The 25,096-nt window shown below is 28.8% G+C and overlaps 1 protein-coding gene and 1 long non-coding RNA gene across 2 annotated transcripts; one reads left to right on the forward strand and one right to left on the reverse strand.

The window, feature by feature from the left end:
* Window positions 1-7,937: 7,937 nt before the first annotated feature.
* LOC129316682 (zinc finger BED domain-containing protein RICESLEEPER 3-like) lies at window positions 7,938-9,108 on the reverse strand. The gene is made up of 3 exons (XM_054961080.1): window positions 8,460-9,108; window positions 8,188-8,367; window positions 7,938-8,026 (listed from the first exon to the last, which is right to left on the reverse strand). The coding sequence occupies exons 1-3, from the start codon at window positions 9,106-9,108 to the stop codon at window positions 7,938-7,940; spliced, it is 918 nt and encodes a 305-aa protein (XP_054817055.1).
* An 11,984-nt stretch (window positions 9,109-21,092) lies between these two features.
* LOC129315034 (uncharacterized) lies at window positions 21,093-24,794 on the forward strand. The gene is made up of 3 exons (XR_008594363.1): window positions 21,093-21,566; window positions 23,505-23,701; window positions 24,553-24,794. It is a non-coding gene; the product is annotated as an uncharacterized LOC129315034 (long non-coding RNA).
* The last annotated feature ends 302 nt before the right edge of the window (window positions 24,795-25,096 follow it).

Here is a 25,096-nt window from a genome sequence, read left to right on the forward strand (position 1 = left end):
CAATTCTTTTTGATCTCACACAATGAAATGCATTCTTCTGTACACAATCAAAACACATCACAATCAAATCCATTATTATTTCTACTAACTGTTCAACTGAGAACATGTCTCACTTGGTGCTCAATATTGCATTTCCCTGGAGGCCGTTTGCGGTACAGATCTCAGTTTTGTGAAGGAAACAACTTAGAGGAATGAATGAATTAGAAGTATAAATTGAAGCATGTGAAAAAGAAATTTCGTGAGGAAGCATTATGTTGTCATGTCCTTATCAAAATTGAATTTTTGCTCGGCATATGTACAATAATAACTTATCAAGTGAAAATCTTCACCACCCATGATTAGTACAAGAAAAGAAGTCAGCTGGCAAGTAATCTACTTGAGAGTAGGGGGAAAAATGAAAAATTCATATGCAATATGATGCTGCCAAGTGCCAAAACCAATAGTCAAAAGGTACATCAATATGTATATATGTATGTATGTATTTATAGGATGAGTGTCTCTATAGTAAGGAAGGAAAAATAGGATTGGTAGTAAGTAGGTGTTTCTTTCTATTTTACATCAGAAAAAGTTAAATTTAATGTAAAGAAAAGACTTAAATTTAAATATTGAATTTAGATGCGTTGTGATTGTGCTATTTTTTTATGCATTTATTCTCTTGTTGCATTTTGGAGGGTCGCTCTCATTTCCAACCAAATGAATAGAATGCTTATTATTTTCAATTTTTTTCTTTTCAAGTAACTTCTCAAAATCGTTTTGTCTTTTTCAACAGATTAACATGCCATGGAATTTTAAGAGGTAAGTCACATCAAAATTCTTATGGTTGTGAAGATGCATTCTCCACGTTACCACTTGTTGGGTAAATTGTCAAATTAAGGACGGTAGGTCATGTCAAAAACATGTCAGTTCAGAGGTATTCCTTAACCCCCATGAAAAAGGAAAGTTGTGGGTTCCATTATTAGGTGGCTAGGAAAATTATTGTTGGAAGAAACGCACAACAAGCCTTAAAATAACAAAAAATTTTACTTGGAGCCTAATACATTTTAATATTGTAATGCAGGTTCAAGGATTCTTATTGTAATTTTTTTTAGAGTAAAAATATAATTTTGTTCTTATGTAATTTTAAAATTCAAATTATGTACAACACAATATTCACAAATGCACAACACGATATCCATGTATGTCCAGTTGATTTATAAGTTATAATATACATCACATAGATCATGTAAAATACAATGTCCATGAATGTATAACATGATATTTATAAATTCTCAACATAATGTCCATATATATCTAATTGATCTATAGATTAATTAAAATAAAGTCATATAAAGCATATACAATATAATATTCATGAATGTACAATACAATGTTCATAGAACCTCGACACAATTTTCATGTGTGTCCACACATGGACATTTAGTTGAAAATGCATAAACATCATATTGTACATTATGATTATTGTGTTGCATATTATCTATGTCACTTGTATATTTTATTAAACCTAGTTATCAACCAAACAAGCATGGACATTGGGTTGTATATAATTTAAGTTTTCAAATTATATAATGGCAAAATTATGCTTTTGCTCCCCAAAAGAATTGCAATAAAGGTCTTTGGGCTTGTAGTGTGATAATAAATATATTGGACCTGCAATGCAATTTTTTACTCTTTTTGAGGCCTGCAGTGTGATTCCTCCAAAATTATTATTACTTTTATGTGCGTGTGCTTGTGTGTAGTTACACTTGTATGAACGCCCCCTTTTTTAAAGAATGGCTACTTAGGATACTTAAAAAAAAAAATGCCAGGTCATGATTTGTGCATTTATTTTTATTTTTCTGTTATTTTCCATTGTTTTCAAATTATAATTCAATGTTTATTTATTTCACCTTTCAAGCAATAATTTAATTTTGAGAGTGAACCCATCAAGTCATTGGAGAATGTAAGATAAGATTCTTTTGTTGATTTTTTTGGAAATTCAAGATTTTGAGGGTGAAGCCTCATTTTTCAAGTTCAATAATGTTAAATGAATGTAAATGTCTGAAGAATTTCATTAAAATTTCATCCCAAAAACCCCCCAAAATTTTTTTTTTGCAAAAGAATATATAAAATAAGGAAAAAAATCCATTTAGTCAAAAAAATCTTTTATAATTGGGATTCATGTTTATAATTGTCTAAATTATCATTTATAATTTATTTTTAAAAAAATTATCAAGAATTTAATTGTTATAAAACTTTTAATTTAATACTTTATTATCATTCTTCCATTATTAGAGATGGGGAAGGGGGGGAGAGAAGCATTGCGTGAGATCAGAGAAAAATGAAGGCCAATTTTAAAAACAAAAAATAAATATGGTGGGAGAAAATGTTGAGGAGGAGGAGGTTGGTGCAAGAAAATGAAAGAGAAGGATGAAGTTTCATCTTTTTTCCTTGTTTTGTCCAAGCCCTGCAAGGACAATTATTATTTCATAAAAGGCAAGTTATTCATGTGCCAGTTTTTTTTTCCTAGTAAAATAACAAATTTGATTATGAATTATTTTTTTAAGAATATTTAGTGGTCTAAACTATTAAGTAAGGTGAAATAAACTCTCAACTTTTAAAAATAATACATTTAGTAACCTGCTGTTAATTTCATCTAATGGATGTTATGTAATGCTCATAATGACACGTAACACTTCACATTAACATGTGTAATGGTATAAATTTAGTCACAAATTATTTTTTGAGGAGCACCAAGTCACCTTTACTATAAAAAAAAAGACTATCCAACACATTTTCATTAATTTTGATTAAATACTATTTACTTTCATATTTATAAAACCCATAATGTGTCAATCTTCCCAATTTTCTTAACATTCACAAATATGATGCAAGCAAAGTAGAAGAAATGATTTATAATTAAATCAAGCTAGAATCAAACTTCTCTCACACGTAGTAAAATCAAACTTTTACTTTATTAACATTATCCTCATAAATGTTTTCAGATAAGAATTTTTTGAATATCTTTTTCTCGAACTAAGACTGAAAACAAAGGCAAGAAAATTAGAGAAATTAACACATTGTGAGTCTCATAATTATAAAAATAAATAATATTTGATCAAAATTGGTAAGAAGGTATTGGATGGTTCAATTTTTACAGAAGAAACTATCCAATGTTCCTCAAAAAATAGTTTGTGATTAAATTTACACATTTATACATGTTGACATGTCATGCTTGCAAAGTGACACTTATTATCATGGGCTCCACATAATATTCGTTATGTAAAGTTAATGACGAACTAATAGATGCTTCATTTTTTAAATTAAGAGTTTATTTCACACCACTTAATAATTTATGTCACCAAATACTTCTGAAAAAAATAATACATGATTAAATTTATACTTTTATTCTTTTTTTTCTATTTCATTTAATGTTTATCGGAATTCTTAGCTTTTAAACTCCCCTTTTCTTTTAGAATTCTTGCCAACTTTTGCGTATCGTAAACTGATTTTTTTGATTAATTGATTTTTTATAAAAAAAAGTTAACCAATTATTCCCTCTAATTCAAAATATGAGCATTTTCACTTAGTTAATATTAGTTCAAAATTTAAGCAACCTAACGTATACAAAAATAATTTATTTTACTCCTTTTATTTATTAACATAATTTTTTTTTGTAAAGTCATCTCTCATCTAACATAAAATGTATTGGCAAAGTTATCTCTCATTTATCATAATTTTTTTTAAATGAACGTTTTACATCAGGTGCGTCAGACATTCACTGTAGAAAAGGCAATTTAAAAAAAATTAAAAGCAAGCACCTAATGTAAAAATTGAGTTGAATTTTTTTGTTAAAAAAAAAATGCAAATGACTTTTTACATTGGGTTCCTTGATATTCAATTAGAAAGTAGGCTTTTTACATTGTTTTCGAGAGCACCCATATAAAAATACTAGCAATCAATGACAAATATTATAAAAATATTATCACCTTAATTTTTTATATTGTCTGCCTTTCAATTGATGAAGACAGTCCAATATAAAATTTTTATTTTGTAATGGTTAGAATTATTTGTGGAAGACTTTGCCTAGATCTGGTTCGAGTTTCTGTCGACTTTGGCAAAAGAAAGATGAGGATGAGGATAATTTGATCTTTTAGTTTCTCTTTATTTTGTTTTCATTTGAGTTTTATTTTCTTATTCTTATATCATACCAAATATATTTTTAAATTCCGCTCTTATTTTTAATCCTTTAAAATTTATTCTCATGTGCCAAACAAAGTCTAAAATTTTTAAATACAAATATCAGTAAACTTGAATGGCTGTAGGAAACCTCATATTAAATAAAGTTGAATTCAATAATTATAGACTTAAATTTTGAATTAATAATTTAATATAGTGTTTTTTTTAATTATTTATTGCCCATTTGTTCTCAATCCATTTTTAGGCAGTGACTCCCTATTTCTGACTGAATGAGTAGGAATAGGATGGTGCTACTACCTTTTCTTTTCTTTTTTTTCATTCCAAGTAACTCCTCAATGGAATTGAGGGGCAAGGCACATCTAAATATCAAAATTCTCATGGTTGTCAAGACTCTTTCTCCACATTACACTGGCTAGGTAAGTTGTCAACACTCGACAGATACGGATCCTAGGTCATGACTTGTGTTTTTTATTTAATTTTTTTTATTTTTCTGCTTTCCATTGTTTGTTTTTAAGTTCAAAATCAGAAGTACCTTCCTGTTTCTTTCTTTCTTTTTTTAATAATACACCAGAAATATATAGAGGAGCTTTAATTTGCATGATTTGTTCATAACAATTTCTAGCTTATTTTTGGGGAGAGATTACAAGAGCTATATAAGTTATTCTAAACAGATAAGTTTCGAAGATGGAATAAAAAATTTTCAAGTTATAATTCAAAATCCATTTATTTGACCTTTTAAGCAATAATTTAATTGACAGTGAACCCATCAAGTAATTGGCCGAACAATGTAAGATGAGGATTTTTTTCTTCCTTTTTGGAAATTCAAGATTTTGAGGGTGAAGCCTCATTTTACAAGTTCAACAATGCTAAATGAGTGTAAATGTCTGAAGAATTTCATTAAGGTTTCATCCCAAAAATGAAAAAAAATTACAAAAGAATACACTCTCTCTGTTCAAAAGTGTAAGGTATTTTTTGAGGAGTTGAATATTAAAAAATACAAAGCATTTTTAATCTTTCAAGGTATAACCATTACCTCCTTTTTAAAAATATCCCTATTGATAAATAATTTTATATTTATTGTAGAATATTTAATAAAGGTATATATAAAAAGATAATGTTAGTTTAAAAATAAATAATTACTTTATTAAAGGATGAGATTTGATTAAAAATATTTTATATTTTTAAATTAAGAGAGTATAAAATAAGGAGAAAAAATCCATTTAGCCAAAACAAAACCCAAAAAAAAAAATGCTCCTTGAAGTGGGTCTCCGGACTCGTTGAGTTCCTTGACAATAAGCAGAAACCACCTGGAACTGGAATGGATGCCTAATGACTATTTTGCCCTCACTTGAAAGAATATATAACATCCATACCATTCACAACACTGCATATATCTGACAACCCTCTATAAGCGGGGAGGAGTTTATCCATTTTTTTCCCTTCACTTTCCTCCACTTTTTTCATTCTTATCATTTAAATTTTTTTATTAAATAATTTTTTAAATGATAAAATTAATGAATGATAAAAATGGAGGAAGTAGAGGAAAATGGAGAGAAAAGAAGTGGAAAGACCCTCTCCTGCAAGCTCCTCTCTCTACATTTCTAAAAAGATTTGGAACATTTATAATGATTCAGATTAATATTTAATTTAAACTGTTAAATATATTATCTCAATTTAAATATGATTAAATATGATAAAATAAAAAAATATGTGCGTACCTAAAGAATTCATAATCATTTATTAAAAATATTCCAATCACCTCGAGTGTAGACAGATGCACAATCCACTAAATCTCAAAGTCTTCAGAAAGTACAGAGATAATAGAGTAGACAAAAATGTATCATATGTTTTGTAATTATCAACTGATTGACTTCTAAGGATCAGATCAAAAATTAATTTATTAAATAATTATATTTTATTATCTTTGACTTAGTCAGTTAAGAGATAAAAAATAACTGACGGTTACTGAATTGTGAGTTGGGCCTCTACCCATTGAACTCACTTGTGTGGTTCACCTATACGGTTCACACAAAATTATAATGACTAATTTATTTAGACTTATTAATTAATATTAATTCATATAAATATTCCAACATAAACATCTATAAAAATTAGAAGAAAAATTAATACATCTAATCACCCATTTGCACAGTCTATACAATAAGGGATATTCAAATTTAATATTGATTTTTATAATTTTGTAAATTTACTATCCAAATTAATCTAAACTGTGCAATTCAATATTAATTTTCCTACAATTTTATTTAGTAATACAATATTAAAATAGAGATAATCTTCTAACATGCATTTTCAAAAAATATTTATTAAGAATTTACAAGTTAAAAATTTTAAATACGCACTGGTCACATTATAATATTATATTTTAGATTGTCAATTAATAAAAATTATGAAATTTTTAATATTAAATTTATAATGTTCAAAATGATTATCAAATTTATTAAAAAATTTTATTTTAATAAAATTAAAATATTAAATTTGGTGATTCAAATCTCCTTGAAATTGCAGATGAGGAGGAGAGAAACGGCATCCGGCATGTCAACTCACCACTCATTGCCTCACAATTCCCAAGAAGAAATTTATCAGATCGAGTACTTTCATGAAATTTTTAAAAAAAAAAATTGTAAATGTTACTAGTTTGGATAGTTAAAAATTTATAAGTTTTAATTATAAATAAAATATTTAAATTTTTGAAACTCATTATTTTTAATTAGGATTCATATTTGTAAGTGTCTGAATCACTATTTACAATTTACTTTTAAAAAAATCAAAAATTTAATTGTCATAATTTTTTAATTTAAGACTTTATTATTATTCTCTAATTGATAGAGGTAGGGAAGGGGGAGAGAAAAGCATAGTGTAAGATCTGACTAAAATCAATGCCAATTTTAAAAAACAAACAATAAATATGGTCAAGTTAATAATTCGATCTAGCCAAAAAAAAATTAAGATCAGACTTAATTATATAGGCTTTTTTAAGAGTCTAAAATATTTTAAACTCGATTTAAATAAACTTGATTTAAATTAAACTCAATCCAAATAAGTTTAACTATTAAAGTTTTCAACTCTACATGTATGTAGAGTAGGTAATTTTAATCAAGCCCAACAGATTGGTCTAAACCAAGTAAAAAAAATTAAGATTGAGCTTGATTATATAAATTTTTAAACATCAATTTAAATAAGCTCAATCTATCCGAGTTACCTACTTTTGACACAGGAGGAGAAGGAGGCTACTACCAGAAAATGAAGGAGAAAGCAGGGCTGTGCAATAGGCGGGACGGGTTGGCCCGTAAGGCTGCCTGTAGCCCGTCCCGTTTTGTCCAAAACGGGCTGGGCCAGCCCGTACCCGTTTGCAGCCCGTTTCAACCCGTTTAAAAACTAGCTGGGCGAGCTGCAAATGGGTCTGGGCGGGCTAGCCAGCCCGTTTTAGACAAATAGCCCTCAATTTGCCTTAAAATAAAAAAATATTGTATGCTTTAAAATTCTTGTAATTCTACCTAAAAATAGTTCAAATATCACCATCATCAAAGGAAATAAACTCTAATATTAGCAGTTACATATTACAGTCATCCAAGGCACCAAGCATCATCAGTCTTCAAAATACAACATTAATCAAATCAAAGTAACCATACAAATTGACAAATGGTCTTGCCACAAGGCACAAGCAAAAAGCAACAATCCAACACAAATAATCTTGTCACAACTCACAAGCCAACAAGGCAACAAAACAATCCATCACATATTTAATTTTGCATTAGATCGTCGTCATCATCGTCGTCGTCATCTTCAGAATCATTAGAGATGGTTGAATGTTGAGCCCCTGATTCTTCCTCTACAAAACAAATTAAGAAAATTATATTCATTAATATTTAAACAATGTAAAGTAATATAAAGTGAAAATGTTAATGAAATTACCAATAACAAGATTGTCAGACTCACCAAAATTATCAACATCAAACTCTTTCAATTTGAAAATAGGTTAAGAAAGCCAACTTTGAGCACAAATGAGTGCCTCCACCATTTTTACAGAGAGGGAGCTCTTAAAAGTATCCAGTACTTGACCTCCCGTACTAAAAGCAGATTCTGAAGAGACAGTAGAGACAGGTGAAGCCAACACATCACGTGCAATCAAACTCAAGACCTTATACTTGAAAGCATTCACTTTCCACCAAGCTAAAACATCAAACTTTGGATCGCGAGAAGCAACTAACTCAGCGTGAAGATATTCATCCACTTCTAAATTTTTTCCTCTTGGCGTTCAATGCTTGCAATTGTATAGAATTGTTTCATTGTTTCATCATCCATGACTGCCAAAACATCATCATCGGGAATTGAATCTTGATTCTCCCCAACATTGTCATCATCGTGTTCTGATCTTGCTTGAGATTGAGAAGCTTTACTATCAAAGACATCCTTTGAATATTCACCATATAAGCTATATAAGACATCCATGATATTTTTTGTAACTAGCTCACGTTGTATAGGCTCAGAATACATATTTTCCAAAGCAACTTGGACATATTTAAATTTATATCTAGGGTCTAATATCACTGCTATCACCAACAATGGATTCATGCTATCTGCCTTACCCCAGTATTTATCTAACTTACTTTGCATTCTTCTCACCATGTCACCCAATAGAGCACTAGAATTAGTTGTACTTGTCTTAAGCTTGGTTTGTATTGCAACTATTTGCTGGAAACATGTGTTAGATGTCACAAAATTTGATGCAGAAAACTTCAATGTCGTGGAGTAAAATAGCTTCAAAAAGACTATAAACTCTTTTGCAACACCCCAATCATATGGACTAGGAGGTTCTTCTTCAACTTTCTTTTTAAAGTATTCATTGTAATCTTCATCTTCTTCTTCCATCTGATCAAAAACTTTAATGAACTTCACAGCATTTTCCAACATCAGATATGTTGAATTCCACTTAACAACATAAAAAAAGCTCGATTAATAATAAAAAAGTAAATATAAATTAACAATTCATAACAATAATTAAAATTACCTAGTGGGACAATCCATACTAAGTAGACTTTTTGAATCAATTCTTTGCTTTCTCATGAGCTCCTTGAATTTATGTAGCCTAGCCGGAGAAGATCTAACAAATTTTATCGCATGCCGAATGAGTTCAATGGACTTATTCATCTCTTTCAATCCTTCAGAAACAATCAAATTTAAAATATAAGCAGCACACCACATATGCATATACTCTCCATCACATATAAGGCCATTCCATTCCCTCAAACATTTTTTTAAATATGCAATTGCAGTGTCATTGGAAAAAGCATTGTCAACTGTAATTGTAAATACTTTGTCAATACCCCAACTAAATAAACATCCCTCAATTTCCTTCCCGATGGTATCTCTTTTGTGGTTTTCAATTACAGAAAAATTCAAAATCCGCTTTTGTAATGTCCAATTCTCATCAACCCAGTGAACAGTCAAATACATGAAGTTGGCATTTTGGATTGAAGTCCAACAATTTGTGGTAAGGGACACACGAACTTTAAATTTCTTAAAATATTTCTTTAGATGTCTTGCTTCTTCAAGATACAACTTGTAACAATCCCTAGCAACTGTCCATCGTGAAGGGATTTGAAATCTAGGCTCAAGTCCGTGCAATAGTTCTTTAAAACCCTCCCCTTCCACAACTCGAAAAGGCATCTCATCTTTTACAATAAATTTAGCAAGATCCTTCCTGCACCTCTCTTGATTGAACAATTGTGTAGACATTGTTTGGCTACAAGTAACAAAGAATAAAGATTGTGTCATCTTGTTGGCTTTGTTTGGATTCTTTGGGCACTTTTCAAAATGCCGCCAAAGTACTTTAGTCCTATGGTTCGAAGGATAACTCGCATAATCCATGCCATAATAATTGCATTTGGCATGGTGCTTCCCTTTAGTTTGCTCAAGTGGCATCCTTGTAAAATGCTTCCAAGCTTCAGATCTTTACTTCTTCCTTTTCCTAGCCGGTGCTTGTTTTTGTCCCTCATTATTTGTGGCATTCTCACTGTAGTAACTGTGTGATTTCAAGCAGCCACATAATTTCATAATAGAGTTCTCATATCACCTGATCTTCTTACAGTGGCTTACAGGCACATCGACACTGCTTGGGAATATGGTGTTCAAGAAATTAATTAACTACAACAGGTTAGACACGCAAGCAATACTGGAAATTGGAAAGGAAGGATTTGTTTGTCACCTCTAAACTCTGTTAATGAAATCTATTGGTGGCATATCCAATTCAGTTAAACTAATTCACAGCTAAGAGCAAAGGCAGAGTTGCTGAGTCAAATAATCATCACTATAATGTTAATAACTTACTTGGTCTTAGCTTGGCAGGAAGACACGCACAAGATTGAATCAGGGAGTGAGCAAGCCAGCGAGGCAGCAAGATATTGTGACTAAGCGACTGAGCAAGATTAATTATATCATACACAAATATCATATAAGAAAGAAATTACAAGTAATTAATATAGATTAGTGATTAATCATACTTGGAAGATATTTCTAAAAAGCATGGTAGCGACTGTGAGAAAGAAGAATCCTTCAAAAGGAATTCTCAAAAGCTTACCCCACAGCCTTGTGGCCCAGAATCCTTGGAAACACTCTAGAAGACAAATTTCCTCTACGACTGTGAGAATGCGAGATTGGAGCTGTGGAGGTATGCGACTATGTCTATGAGTCTGCCCGAGTGCCCTCTGCCGCTCTGCGTTTACGAGTCTGGCTGTCTGAGTGAAGCTGCGGCTGCCTGGTCTGCCGTCTGCGAGAAAGAAGAATCCTTCAGAAGGAATTCTCAGAAGCTTACCCCATAGCCTGATGGCCCAGAATCCTTGGAAACACTCCAGAAGACAAGTTTGCCCTACGACTATGAGAATGCGTGATTAGAGCTGTGGAGGTATGCGACTATGTCTATGAGTCTGCCCGAGTGCCCTCTGCCGCTCTGCGTTTACGAGTCTGGCTGTCTGAGTGAAGCTGCGGCTGCCTGGTCTGCCGTCTACGTGCGATGATTTGCGAGGGAGAGGGACCGAGTCTGAGGGTTTTGATTTCAGCATTGGCAGGAAATGGCATTTGGAAAACCGCAGAAGGCAAAACACAGCATGCCAGCGTCCTGCTTCACTGTTTACTCTTCTCTGACAGTCAGTGTTTTAATAAAAAATAATTTGCAAATTTTTTTAATTATTACGGGATGGGATGGGTTGCCCGGTGGGAACCCGTAGCCCGTCCCGCCCGTATATCTTATTAATGGGCTAGCCCGTAATTTTAGCCCGCCTATTTTTTTGTTAAATGGGCGGGTTTTTACCCGCTCATTTTTAACGGGTACAAGCGGGTCGTGCGGGTTGCAGGTTGCTTGCTCAGCCCTAGGAGAAAGGTAAAGTTTATCTTCTTTTTTTTCCCTGTTTAATGCAAGGACAAATATCAGTCCGTAAAAGGCAAGTTATTCATGTGCTAGCTATTTTTTCTGCTATTCCATTTAATGTTTCTCAAAATTTTAAGCTTTTCAACTGCCCTCTTGTTTTAAATTTCCTGTAAACTTATGTGTTGTAAATTAATTTCTTTTTATTTATTGATCTTTATAATAAAATATTGACTAATTACTCGATTCCTTTAATAATATAAGACACTTTAAATTAAATTGTTCCTCATGAATTAAAAAATATTTTTAGTTGCACTCTTAATTAAAAGTATTTAAAAAAATTAATTAATTATACATTAAAAAATTCAAAATGTCTTATATTTTATAAGACACATCCAACCACCTCATCAAAATCAAGTGGATTCTATATAAACCCTCATCCTTTATTTGTTGGCATGTTTCCGGTGTTCTCTCTTTTTTTCCATACCTAGGGTTAGGGTTGGTGTTTGGTGGTGTGTAGTTTGTTTTTCTATGGGCTGTTTAGGGCTTTTGTTAAGAAATTAAGATCCAAAAACTGAGAAAATTTGGCAACGGAAATAAGCACTTATTTTTCACAAATGAATTACTATTTCTAACGTATTTTTAGAGGAAATCTTTTAAAAACTTGTCTATCATTAATAAATTTATATAAATTATTAAATTATTTTTGTTAAAAATAAAATAATTTATAAATTTTATTTAAATATTTACAATTCTTTTTATTATATTCATAATAATGCAACAATAAATAAAAAATTTAACATGTTATACTGTTATAAATATAAAAAAAATTGTGATTATTTAAACAAAATTTATGAATTTTTTTATTTTTAATAAAAATAATTTAATAATTTATATAAATTGATAGAAAAAATTATAAAAAATAAAATTATAATATTTTAATAGATTAAATTATTATTTATATATTTTAAAAAGCATATTCCCAACTTTCATGTCAAACCGACCTTTAGCTTTTGCAACAAAGGAAAACGTGACACGAGACACGTGTAGCGGTACCATTGGGGTGAAGTGACTGGTGATTCACAGAGCACGAGAGCCGAAACGCAATGCGGAAAGGAAAGGTAACATACGCAAGGAATCACATGTGGGGTCTGAGGAGTGAAAATAAAAGAGGGTGGGAAAGCGTACACTAGAGTTTGTTCAATTCCCTAGGAAGCGGCCACACCACACGAGGCCTCTCTGGTCCGTAGGATTTAAAGTGCATTAAATAGTGCGGATGTGGGCAGTAAAAAGAGAAAAACAAAAATTTAAATACTTCCTCAATTTTTATTTATAAAAAATACTACTCCCTCCATTTAATTTAAATATAAAATATTTTTAATTAAATCTCATTTTAATAAAATTATTACTTATTTTTAAATTAATTTTATATTTTTATATTTATTTCTATTGAATACCCTACAATAAATATAAACTCATTATCAATACAGATATTTTTAAAAAAGTAATGATTATATCTTAAAAGATTAAAAATATTTTATATTTTTTTTAAAAAAAGTATCATTTTTAACTTATTTTTATATAAATAAAATTACATTTTTTAATAAATATTTGTTATAAACTTTCTAAATTATTCCTTATAATTTTATCATTCATAATCATAAAAAATAATTAATAAAAGCTTGATTAAACACAATTAATGAAAGGTATTACAGTTCAATTCTTTTATTTTCAAAATAGTTAATATAGTTAACTAATTTTTTTCAAATTATGTGATATAGTTTTTTTCTCTTAAGAATAAAAACATAAAGAGTATATATTTTACTATAAAAATAAATTCATTAAAAATGAGAGTAAATGAGCAAATTCTTCTCTCAAGTCTCAACTTTTAAAAACAATATAATATGATTTTTATTATTAATAGAAGTTAATTTTAAATATTAGTTGATTAGAACATAATCTTAAAAATTATAGAAACAAACCCAAATTTTTTTGTCTCTTTCTTTAATTTTTTGGGTCTTTGTATTTAATTTTTGAATCTTTTATTGTGGCCATGTTTGATAACATTGAATTGGTAAGGTAAAAATGGAATTAAAGATGAAATCCTAATTTAAACATGATTGGTATGCAAGAATTATAATTTTTAAAAATTTTAATTCCATCAAAAATGCTAGAATCCAATTCCATCATATTGATCATGGAATTGCTTCAATTCTCTTGAATTCAATTTGTGGACCCCACTATCTTCTTTTTTTTTTTATCCATTTATAATAAGAAAGGTCTTTTTAATTTTTAAAAAAGGGCAATTTAGTTTTTTTCTATTTTAAGTACCTATATAAATTAATATTATATTAGAATTTCATTTTCATACCAAACACACTTTTAAAATTCAATTTTATTCCAATTTCAATTCTGATTTTGATTCCGATTCCATTAAAAACTCTTCCATCATACCAAACGAGGCCTGTAATTTTTTGTCCTTTTCTGCAATTGGAAGGGTCATTTTTTAATTAATTAATGATAAGAGATAACTTTCATTAACAGCAAAAGTTAGATTGTATCATTTTTTAAAGTTGATGAAACAATTTATATAATAAATGAATTCATGATTTATAGTACTATTTGACCTAAAGTTTAGGGGTAATTTGTTCATCAACTCTAAAAATAATGACACATTAGATTTTTTTTAATTAAATTGGTGTAATTTTATTGAATGGATCATGAAAAGTATCCTTATTAATAATAACTTTATATTTATTATATGGTGTTTAATATGATAAATATAGAAAGATAGAATTAATTTAAAAATAGATAATTATTTTATTAGGAGTGAGATTCGGTTAAAAATATCTTATATTTTTAAATCAAGAAAGTATAAAAGTTAATAATAAAAAAGAAAAAAATTAGGACATTGCAAAGAATATTAAAAATGAAGAATGTAATTATTGGTCTTTATATTTTCATTAAATTTTACTTTTAGTTTCTATAATTTTTTTCAGTATTTTCAATTCTTACAAGGATTAAAAACATTAAAAAACTGAAATTATAGAAATTTAAAAAATAAAGGTCATAGTATAATTTTTATGAACTGTAAGGATTAAAAATAAAATACAATAAATTTTTCATTGCAGGTTGCTAGCCCCATTTTTTAAGTTCAATAATGCTAAATGAATGAAAATGTCTGAAGAATTTCATTAAGGTTTCATTCCAAAAGCCAAAAACAATGTTTACAGAATAACATATAAAATAAAGGGAAAAAATCCGTCGAGTGAAAACAAAACCAAAGCAAGAAAGAAAAAAGGAATGCCCCCTGACACATGGCACATTGAGGATGACTTCCAGGGATAGTCGAGTTCCTTGAAAATAGGCAGAAACCACCTGGAACCGGAAGAGTGAGTAATGACCATTTTGCCCTCGCTTCAAAGAATATATAGCATTCACACCATTTTCTGCACCGCATGTCAACTCGCTACTCAGTGCCTCAATCTAGATTGTGGAAGGGGCGAATAACGAGTCCCACGAAGAAATTTATCACAGCCATGACTTAGATGAAATTCTTTTAAAAAATAAATTCCACCCCTTTAATATTATTTATATGATAAAAAATAAATATATTCCCTTCATTTTAAATTATAAAATAATTATAAAAATAGTTTAATATGTGTAATTTTATCTTATTCACTTCATCCCAAATTATAATAAAATTTTAACATCTCAAAACGAAAGACACTTTAATAAAAATAAAATTTTATTAATAATATTTTTTAATATTATTATTTTTATATATTATCTTTCTTTAATATTATTTTATAATAAATTATTAAATAAAAATATTTTTAAAAATTTATATTTTTATTTTTAAATAAAAAAAGAAAATGTATTTAATAAATTTTATTTATACGCAAGATTTTATCTTACAATATTTTGGAGGTACGAAATGACTTATAATGTAGGTGAAACGGCAGAGTAAATAGGTTCTGACAAATGCAGAGGGACATGTGAGAGAATTAAATATCCAACTATAAAAGTCAGAAAAAAGGCCGGCAATTCTGGATATCTGGTACTTAATTACTCCCTCCGGTCCTATTTATAAGTCATTTCTACCAACCTCATCAATACCAATACAATAAAAGTACAAGGAATAAAAGTAAGTAAAATTCCAAACATGTCCCTATATAACAAATCTAAAAAGTAATATCCTGTTACTTTTTCTCTCTCATGAAGGGTAATTTTGGAAATACCTCTCAAATATTACCTAAAAAGACGCACCGTGACTTATAAATGGGACCAAATACACTTCTAAAATTGTACTTATAAATGGGACCGGAGGGAGTAATGTCGATCTTGAATGCCCTTTCAAGAGAACGACAGGTAAAAGATGCTTTTTCCATTATGAGCAATCACTCGTTCTAATTTTTCTTTTTTTAATAAATTCCTTCATGCTGTTAAGCCAAAATAAAGAAAATATAGTTAAATGATTAACATTGTCTCAAAATAAAAGAACATTTTTAATTTATCCCTAATAAATATATTATTTTTAAAAGCATTTTCATGAAATTTTTTATTTTTCATTTATAAAAAAATGTGAAGGGACAACATTAAAAAAATTTATTAATGACTTACTTTTTAATGCAAAAGAATTTATAAAAAGGATCATGAATTTTTTTTAGAAGAAAGAGGTTTATAAAAAGGATAGGGGAGTGCTTGTTTTACTTTCCAAGCCATCGATCAACTGCTAGAAACATTGAAAGCAAGAGCACAGGGAGATATGATTTCCCTTGCATTAAAAAAAAAAAAAAAAGGCATAGGGAGATGGAGGATGACTAATAATCCAAAGTCAGAAAAAAAAGGCTTAATTCTGGTTTTTTATCTTTGACGTTAATGTCAATATCTCTTTGTCCTTTAAGTTACCACGAATTCTATCCTCCAAGTTGCTTAACAGCTTTGGATTTGACGGAAAGAATTTATGCTAGCTGAAAGTCATGGAGATATTGAGATTAGTATCAGATATGAAAAACCAAGAGACACACCAAGATCTAATGCATTAAAGCACATGTACATACAGTTTGTATTCTTTTCTTTTTTATTATTATTATTTGGCAAATTGTATTCAATGTGGCTTGCTAAAACTCTGCAACTTGATCGTGTTCCGAGTGTTGATCTTGAAGGAGGGCTTGTTAATCACGACGCATCAGATTTTTTTTTTTTCAGCGATGAGGCTGATGATGGATGGTTCCAACTTCAAAAGCGATCAAGGAGGTTTTCCATGATTGATATGTTTTAGCTCTGGTTTGATTGTGTGTTTTTTAATAATAAATATAAAAAAAAAACATAATCTTTAGTCCTATAATTTTATCAAGTTTTACTTTTAATTCTTGTATTTTTTTAATATTTTCAGTTTTTATAGTGACAACTGAAAAAAAATAAAAATTATAAGAATCTAAAATAAAGGTCACTTAATTTTTCTAAAATTACAAGGACCAAAAACATTGACAAAAATTATAAAAACTAAAAACAAAACCCAATGAAACCGTAAAAATCAAAGATTGTGTTTTTCTATAAATATAAAATAAAAATATAAAAGATTTAATAAGCAATTTGGATTCAAATTATAAATTCGAGGGCAATTTAAATCTTAAACTGATATTTGATATATTTTGAACCCTGATCAATTAATGACAATTTCAAGCCTACTGTTAAATTAAAACTAACATTCATTACTTTTGAAAAAAATAGAGCCTAATGTACAATGTCTCTAGATGAGTATAGGAGAGGGAGAGAGAATGAAATTTAGTGAAAAACACACATTAAGTCTTAATTTTAAAAAGGTAACAAATGTTTATTTTAATTATTTAGAATTGAAAAAATTAATATTTTAATCTTTTAACTTTTAATTCGTTTGTAACTCAATCCCTTAATTATGACTCGTTGCAATTCAGTCCATCAACTATAACTTGTTGCGACTCAGTCCCTTAACTTTCGATTCACCTATAATTCAGTCCTTATTTTTTATTTTTTTAAAATTTTTTATCAAATAAGAGGAATAAAAAAATATTTATATATTATTCTAAAATACCCTTCTCTTACTCATCGATGTGAAATATAAGCTAACATAAAAAAAAATTAACAAAAGTTTGGATACTAATTTGTAAGTGATTCAAAAATTGAGAGATTGAATTATAAGCGAGTTATAGTTGAGGGACTGAGTCACAGCGAGTTATAGTTAAGGGACTGAGTTATAAGTGATTTAAAAATTTAATATTTTATATTTTTTAATATTTAATTTTTTAAAAAATGTTTTATATATTCATGCGGAAGGAGCAGTGATATTTGATTGTGAATAATTTTTTTAAATAATGGGTGAAGGTGATCCTTTCAAATAAAAATGATAAAGGATAATTGGGAGGGCGGCTGGTGGGGTGGTCAGTGGAGGATTATCAATTATGGCGTGTTTTGGTGGCCAACTGCCATCTGTGTCAACATTGATAGCGATGTTGATTTTTTTATGCCAGCCTGTCTCAGTACACGGAAATGCACGCGGCTAAGGTATTTTAAATTAAATTTTATTCAATAAAATAATTATTTATTTTTAAATTAATTTTTTAATATTTATTTTATTAAATACACTATAATAAATATAAAGTTATTATTAATAAAAATATTTTAAAAATAATAATAATTATATCTCAAAAAATTAAAAATATTTTACATTTTTAAAAGTTATTTTTAAATTTTTTTTAAAAAAAATAAAATAAAAGTTAATAAATCTAAACACTCGCATAGAGAATTTAAATTTAATATTATATTTCAAACGGTGCATGTTTAATATTAATTTTTTTATAATTTAAAAATTATTTTTGTAATACAATATTAAAATTAAAAGTAAATATAATTTATTATTCTCTCCGTTAACAAAGATAGTTTTTTTTAATTGAATTTCATCTTTTAATAAAATAATTACTTACTTTTAAATTAATTTTATTTTTTTATATTTATCCTTATTAAATATCTTAGAATAAATATAAAATCATTCATCAATAAGGACATTTTTTTAAAAAATAATAATTACAACTACAAAAAATTAAAAATATCTTATATTTTTTAACATCTAACTTTTAAAAAATATTTTATATTTTTAAACGAATGGAGTAACATGTACTTTCAAAAAAATTATAAATTAAAAATTTTAAATCCACACCATTCATATATATTTTAGACATTCACTTTATAAAAATAATAAAAATTTTGATATTAAATTCGGACAGAATTGTCTAGAATAATAATTAAATTCCTTAATTTTTCTTTAATAAATGAGAATTAAAATTAAAATTAAAACCTTAAATTTAGTGGTCCAAATCTTCTTGACAGTTGACAATGCGGAGGAGGCAGAGGAGAGAAGCGGAATCGGGGATATCAAGTTATCAGCTCACTGCTCACCGCCTCAGTCTCGATTATTAATCGGCGAATGGCAAGTCCCGAGAAGAAAATTATGACAGCGGGAACTTGGATGAAATTTTTCAAAAATTAAATTATAAATGTTAATTTGGATAGTTTTAAATTTCAAAGTTTTAATTATAAATAAAATATTTAAAAATTTTAAACGTAACTCATATTTCATAATTGGAATTTATATTTATACCTGTTAGAATCATTATTTATAATTTATTTATAAATTTTTTTTAGAATTTATTTTTTTAATTTTTAATTTAACACTTTATTATTATTCCCTCATTGATAAAGATAGGGAAAGGGGGAGAGAGAAGCATAGTGTAAGGTCGAACTAAACTCCAGGCCAATTTTAGAAACAAAAAAATAAATATGGTGGGGAAAATAATGACGAGGAGAAGGTGCTACAAGAAAATGAAAGAGAAAGATAATGTTTATCTTTATTTTTTTTCCTTATTTAATGTAAAGACGAATATTTTTCCATAAAAGGCAAGTTGTTCAGGTGCTAACTCCCCACACCCCCCCCGGGTCTATTTCATTTAATATTTTTTTGCTTTTAGTAGTCTTGCAAACTTATGCGTTGTAAATTACTCCTCTTCTGATAAAATAAAAAATTTGATACTATTTATATAACATTTGTTAAATTTCAATATTTATCTTTACATTTTTATTTTTATTAAATTTTGTAAATAAAAATATTAATAATAAAATTTAAAAATATTTATTAAGAATAAAGATGAAAATTTATTAAATTTTTAGACAAAATTAATGAGACTTGAAATTTTTTTTAATTTATGTAAAACATGCTAGAAGTGATTTATAAATATAATTAAAAAAATAATTTTTTTTATTAATTGATCTTTTTATAATAAAATATTAACTAACTAGTCCATACCTTCAATGTTATAAGATACTTTTAATTGAATTGTTCTTTTTAAATTAAAAAATCTTATTAGTTGCACTCTTATTTAGGATCTTTTTTTTTAAATTCATTAATTACATGTTGAACGATCCAATATGCTTCATACTTCCTCCGTCTTAAATTATAAGATACTTTTAAATGAAATCTTACATATTAATAAATCTTATTAAATACACTTAACAACCTTTTATTTTTAAGATAAAAATATAAACTTTTAAAAATATCCATCATTTAATAAATTGAAAAGAAAAGGGATAGAAATTAATTATAAAGAGAGAAAGGATAATATTAAAATTGTGCATTTAATAAAATCTTAATCTACCAAAAGTGTCTTATATTTTGAGAAGGAGAAACTCTTTCAAAAATGTCTTATAATTTGGGATGGAGGGAATATTTTTTAAACTATCACACCAAGATCAAGAAAAAGGTTGCAAAATCATTAATTTTGTTTAAAAAAAAATAAGCTTCCATTTTCACCCATATTTAAGTGATTTTTTTTAAAATTTGTATTATATTGTCTCTTATAGTTAATGAATTTAAATATGAGTAATATTAAAAAAATTAATTAACACTCCATTAAATATTTTATGTTAAAGAATATTAATTTCTCTAATCAATGAGTACTAGCTCAACTAGCAAGGGCTCAGTGCCTCAGTCGATAAATGATAAATAATTGTATTGAAAAAATAGAAATATTACTATCTTTTTGAATGTATTTTATAATATAAATTGGAAAAAAAATTCTAATCATAGGTTCTCACAAAAGCATAGGGAGATGTGATTCTCCTTGAATAATAAAAAAAAAATTATATATACATCTCACCCAATGAAATTAATTATTATAAATTTTATTAATAATTGAATTAGGCCAATGAGTTGTTAATGACTTTAATTTAATTGGCAATAAATTTTATAATAGTTAATTTTTTTATATGTGATTTTAACATAATTCTTTATAGATGAAAGAGAATTTAATATGCCAACCATAAAAATCAGAAAAAAAAAAAGGCCACATTTCTGGTAACTTAATTAATTAATGTGCTCCGCGATTGATCAGATTCAAAACACTCTGGAAATCGAGAGGAAAAGAAGAGGCTTTTTCCAATTACTATTTGTTTTATTTTCCAAACCTTCAATCAACTGCTATATAAGAATCCGCCATTCATGTCACAAGCTCTGTGTATCTGTGCTTTACTTCAGTTCATTGATCTCCTGTGTCTCTCGGTTTTTCATCTTTGATGTCAATCTCAATATCTCCATACCTCTTAATTACCACGAATTCTATCCTTCGACTTGTTCAACAGCTTTCAATCTGCAAGATAGAATTCATGTTAATTGAGAGTCATGGAGATATTGAGATTGACATCAGAGATGAAAAATTAAGAGACCATGTAAATATAATGCAGTAAAGCACTCGTACATACAGTGTCAGTTTATGTTCAATATGTATATGGCTTGCTCAAACTCTTCAACTTTATCGATCAAGGTCCGAGTGTTCATCTTGAAGGAGGGCTTGTTAATCAGGACGAATCAGAGTTTATTGTTCAGTGATGAGGCTGACGATCGATGGCTCGAACTTCAAAAGAGAAGAGCTTTTCCATGATCCATCTGTTTTAGCTCTACTCTGATTGTGGTTCTCTTGTTAGTTCCTGAACTTTGGTCGTTTTGTTTATTTTTGTTTTGTGTTTCTATACGGTCTCTCTGTTTCCTGATTTTTAGTGTTTGTAATAATGAAATCTGTTAATTCCTGCATGAATTATGAAAAACAAAGAAAAAGAAATGAAAAACAAAGAATAATGAAAAACAGTTACAACCATTTGTAATACTAGCGAAAGCCAGGGATTTGCTTGTAGCAAATTACCATGACACGACACCGGGGTCAATCCCAGTAGTATTTGCAACATCTTATTTATTTTAACTCTTTTAAACAAGAATCACTTGTAAGAATCATTATGAGCCTTAATAATCTCCAAGTATCAAAGATCATAAATTGAAAAATACCGATTTAATCTTTTAAACACATGCATTTTTTAAAATCCTTCATCAACTTACAAAAATTATAACTAATTCTATAAAAATTATAATAAGGTCATTTAACTTTCTAAATCAAGCTTAGGAAGTTCTCTTTAAAAGAAAAATAATCCACGACTTCATATTAACAACTAGCATTTATTGAGGAATTTTTGTTCCTCACTGTTGCAGTTACCTCTAGTTTTTTTCCCCCAGAATTATGATATTATCTTGTAAAAATCATATATCATAATATATATTTTCAAATTTAATGATTTCAGACTTTATTTGAAGCTTGAATTGTCCTCTATAAGAATCCAAAATTCAAAGTAATAATCACCGTATAACTACTACAACACCTTTACTAACCTTGTACCTTGGACAAGTACTTATCTTAATAGCAAAATATAATCCATCCACGATTATAGTTGAGTTATAAACATATTTGCAATCTATTTCCATAGTTTCAGCTCAATGAAATTATGGAACTATATATATATATATATATTATATCTCCCAAAATAATTAAACATAATATCATCACTTAAATTTATACACAGCTAAATACACAAATTCATTTATAAAACTTCACCGGTAAATATTAGGTTCTCTATACTAGAACCTACTGTTTTGATTAAAGAAGAAATAAAAAATTGAATTAACTCAATGTGTGTGTATATAAAAAAAAAAAAAACGGTAAGACTTACATTATGTGGGCTCAAATTGGGCTTGTGGATTTGATATTGTGGAATCTCGGTGGGAAGAAAATGGTATTTTCACTAATGGACATTCGGTAGAGTTGTCAAGGACTACTACTGACATTTTTTAGGGCAATGGTTCGAACACTAGAGAGTGATGGTTCGAACACTAGAGAGTGATAGACGTGATAATTAACGTGACCTTAAAGAGGTCATCCTATCGATACTTTACTACCACCGTAAGGTCTCCTCAAGAAGAGTCCGGATTAGTCTGGGACTGGCAATGAACCCAGGATATCCCAAGATACTAAATGGTTTATACCGAAAAAATGGTATTTTCTAAAGTTTTTAATATTTCAAGTTTTATAATTAATTCTTTTAGATATTTTCTACTCACCAATATTAACATACTTCTTCCAAATATTCGTTTCCTTCATGTTCTAATTTTCTTCTTTATGCCCCCAAAAAATATCGTTTCCTTCATATTCTAATTTTCTTCTTTATGCCCCAAAAATATTCCTCATTCATTATGCAATCACTTATGAATATTTTTTCAATGATTAATTCCAATCTCTTCTCATGATCATTTCTCACGTTTCTCCAAATTTTGATGATTTAAATGTTATTTCCAAATTCTCCATTAGTAAGCATACAAAAATCCGGACAAGACAAGTGTTCCTATGAAGTTTGGGAGTTCGGTCCCTTTGTCTTGTGAGTGTTTTGTGTGCCGCCGTGCTTTCTAGTGCCCGACGCCTCTCTCTATGACATGGGTCAGAGGGAAGGTTGTTTAGGTTGAGGGTTTGTGTTCATGGGTTTAAGATGAGTCATGTTTTCATATTTTCGTTGATGGTGGCCATGATTTATTGGGTAGGTTTTATGGGTTTGTTGGTGAAGGAAAGAAAGAAGACGGCATGAAGAAAGATGGTTTGAAGGTCCGATAGAGAATTGTGAATTGTGTATTGTTAAGATTCGCCCCGATGCACCCACTCTTGAAGGTTCAAGGACTATGAGATTCTAGTTCGAAGGCAACTTTGGTGTTGAAGATCTATTCTATTTGATTCAAATCTGGTAAGGGTTCTTGTCTTTACTCCTATATGGGCTGCTGCTGGTGGTTCCTGCTTGTTCCTTATAGTTCTTGTGGGCTATTGGCGGAGTTGGGGTTTGTGGTACTAATCAAGATTCATGAAAGCCAATGCGTTGTTGAAGTTGGTATCCATGCCTCTCTTTTTGTAAGACTAAAAATGGTATTAAGTTGTTTGAAATTGATAGCTCATCAAATTGGGACCCTAAGAAAATTACACACTCTCCACTTCTATTTATATTTTATATGACTCTATTCATTATTCAAGTTGGGGGCTAGTACAAGAAAAGCACCATTATAAAGCTAAATATTTATACAATGAATAGAGTCATATACGTAGCAGCATTAAAAAAAATGCTCTATTTATATGACTCTATTCAATGTCTAAATATTTATTTTTATTCTCCATTTGGTTTTACTTTTCTATTTTCTTCACCTCCCATGACTGGTAAAAGAAGAGAAATCAGCTGGCAAGTAATCTACTTAAGAGTTAAGAGTTTGTGGGGGGGGGGGGATCAAAAATTTCATATTTCAATGTGATGTTGCCAAATGCCAAACTAATGGTCAAAAGGTACATCAAAATATGCGTGTGTGAATAGGATGAGTCTCTTCATAGTAAGGCAAAAAAAATGACGACTGCACTTAAGTTATGTTTGGTGGGTTAAAATTGACTAACATGAAATAGGATTAAAATTGAAATAATGAAGTTGAGTTATTTGGTATATATTAATTCACTTTTTTAAGAATATGAATTGGGAATCTGGCTTGGATCCAATTCCATCGCTTTCCAATTTCAGGGAAGTTTTATCGTTGTGCTCAATCTCTCTCTCTGCTGCAGGTATGGAGGAAGGAGAGAGAAAAAGAAAAGGAACTTGAAAAAAATGACGACGAGATTTGAGAGGGCACATGAGTGGACAGAGGTCACGTGAAAGAAAGAATAGAAAAGGTAAAACAGAGCGGAGGTCACGTGAAAAGAAGGTGAGAGAGAGAGAGAAGGGTAGTGGATTTTCAGCCTAGTATAAAAATATGTATTTTAAGATATTAATATTATAAAATGGGAAAAATTACCATAAAGTTTTACTGAGCATTGATGTCAAAATAATTAATTGTATTAAGTGAGATTTAAACGTACTTCTTACCATAAAATACTCCATGATAATATTGATTCAAGATTTTGAGGGCGAAGCCTCGTTTTTAAAGTTCAATAAAGCTAAATGAATGTAAATGTCTGAAGAATTTCGTTAAGGTTTCATCCCAAAAGCCAAAAAAGAAATTTTTTTACAAAAGAATATATAAAATAAGGAAAAGAAATCCATTTAGTCAAAACAAAACCAAAAATAAAAATAAAAAAAAAATCCGATGATATGGGCAAATTAAGCAAG

The sequence above is a fragment of the Prosopis cineraria genome, unplaced genomic scaffold, assembly GCF_029017545.1.
Source record: "Prosopis cineraria cultivar Desert tree isolate PC_DT_omini unplaced genomic scaffold, ASM2901754v1 PC7, whole genome shotgun sequence".
In the NCBI taxonomy this organism is placed as follows: Eukaryota; Viridiplantae; Streptophyta; class Magnoliopsida; order Fabales; family Fabaceae; genus Prosopis; species Prosopis cineraria.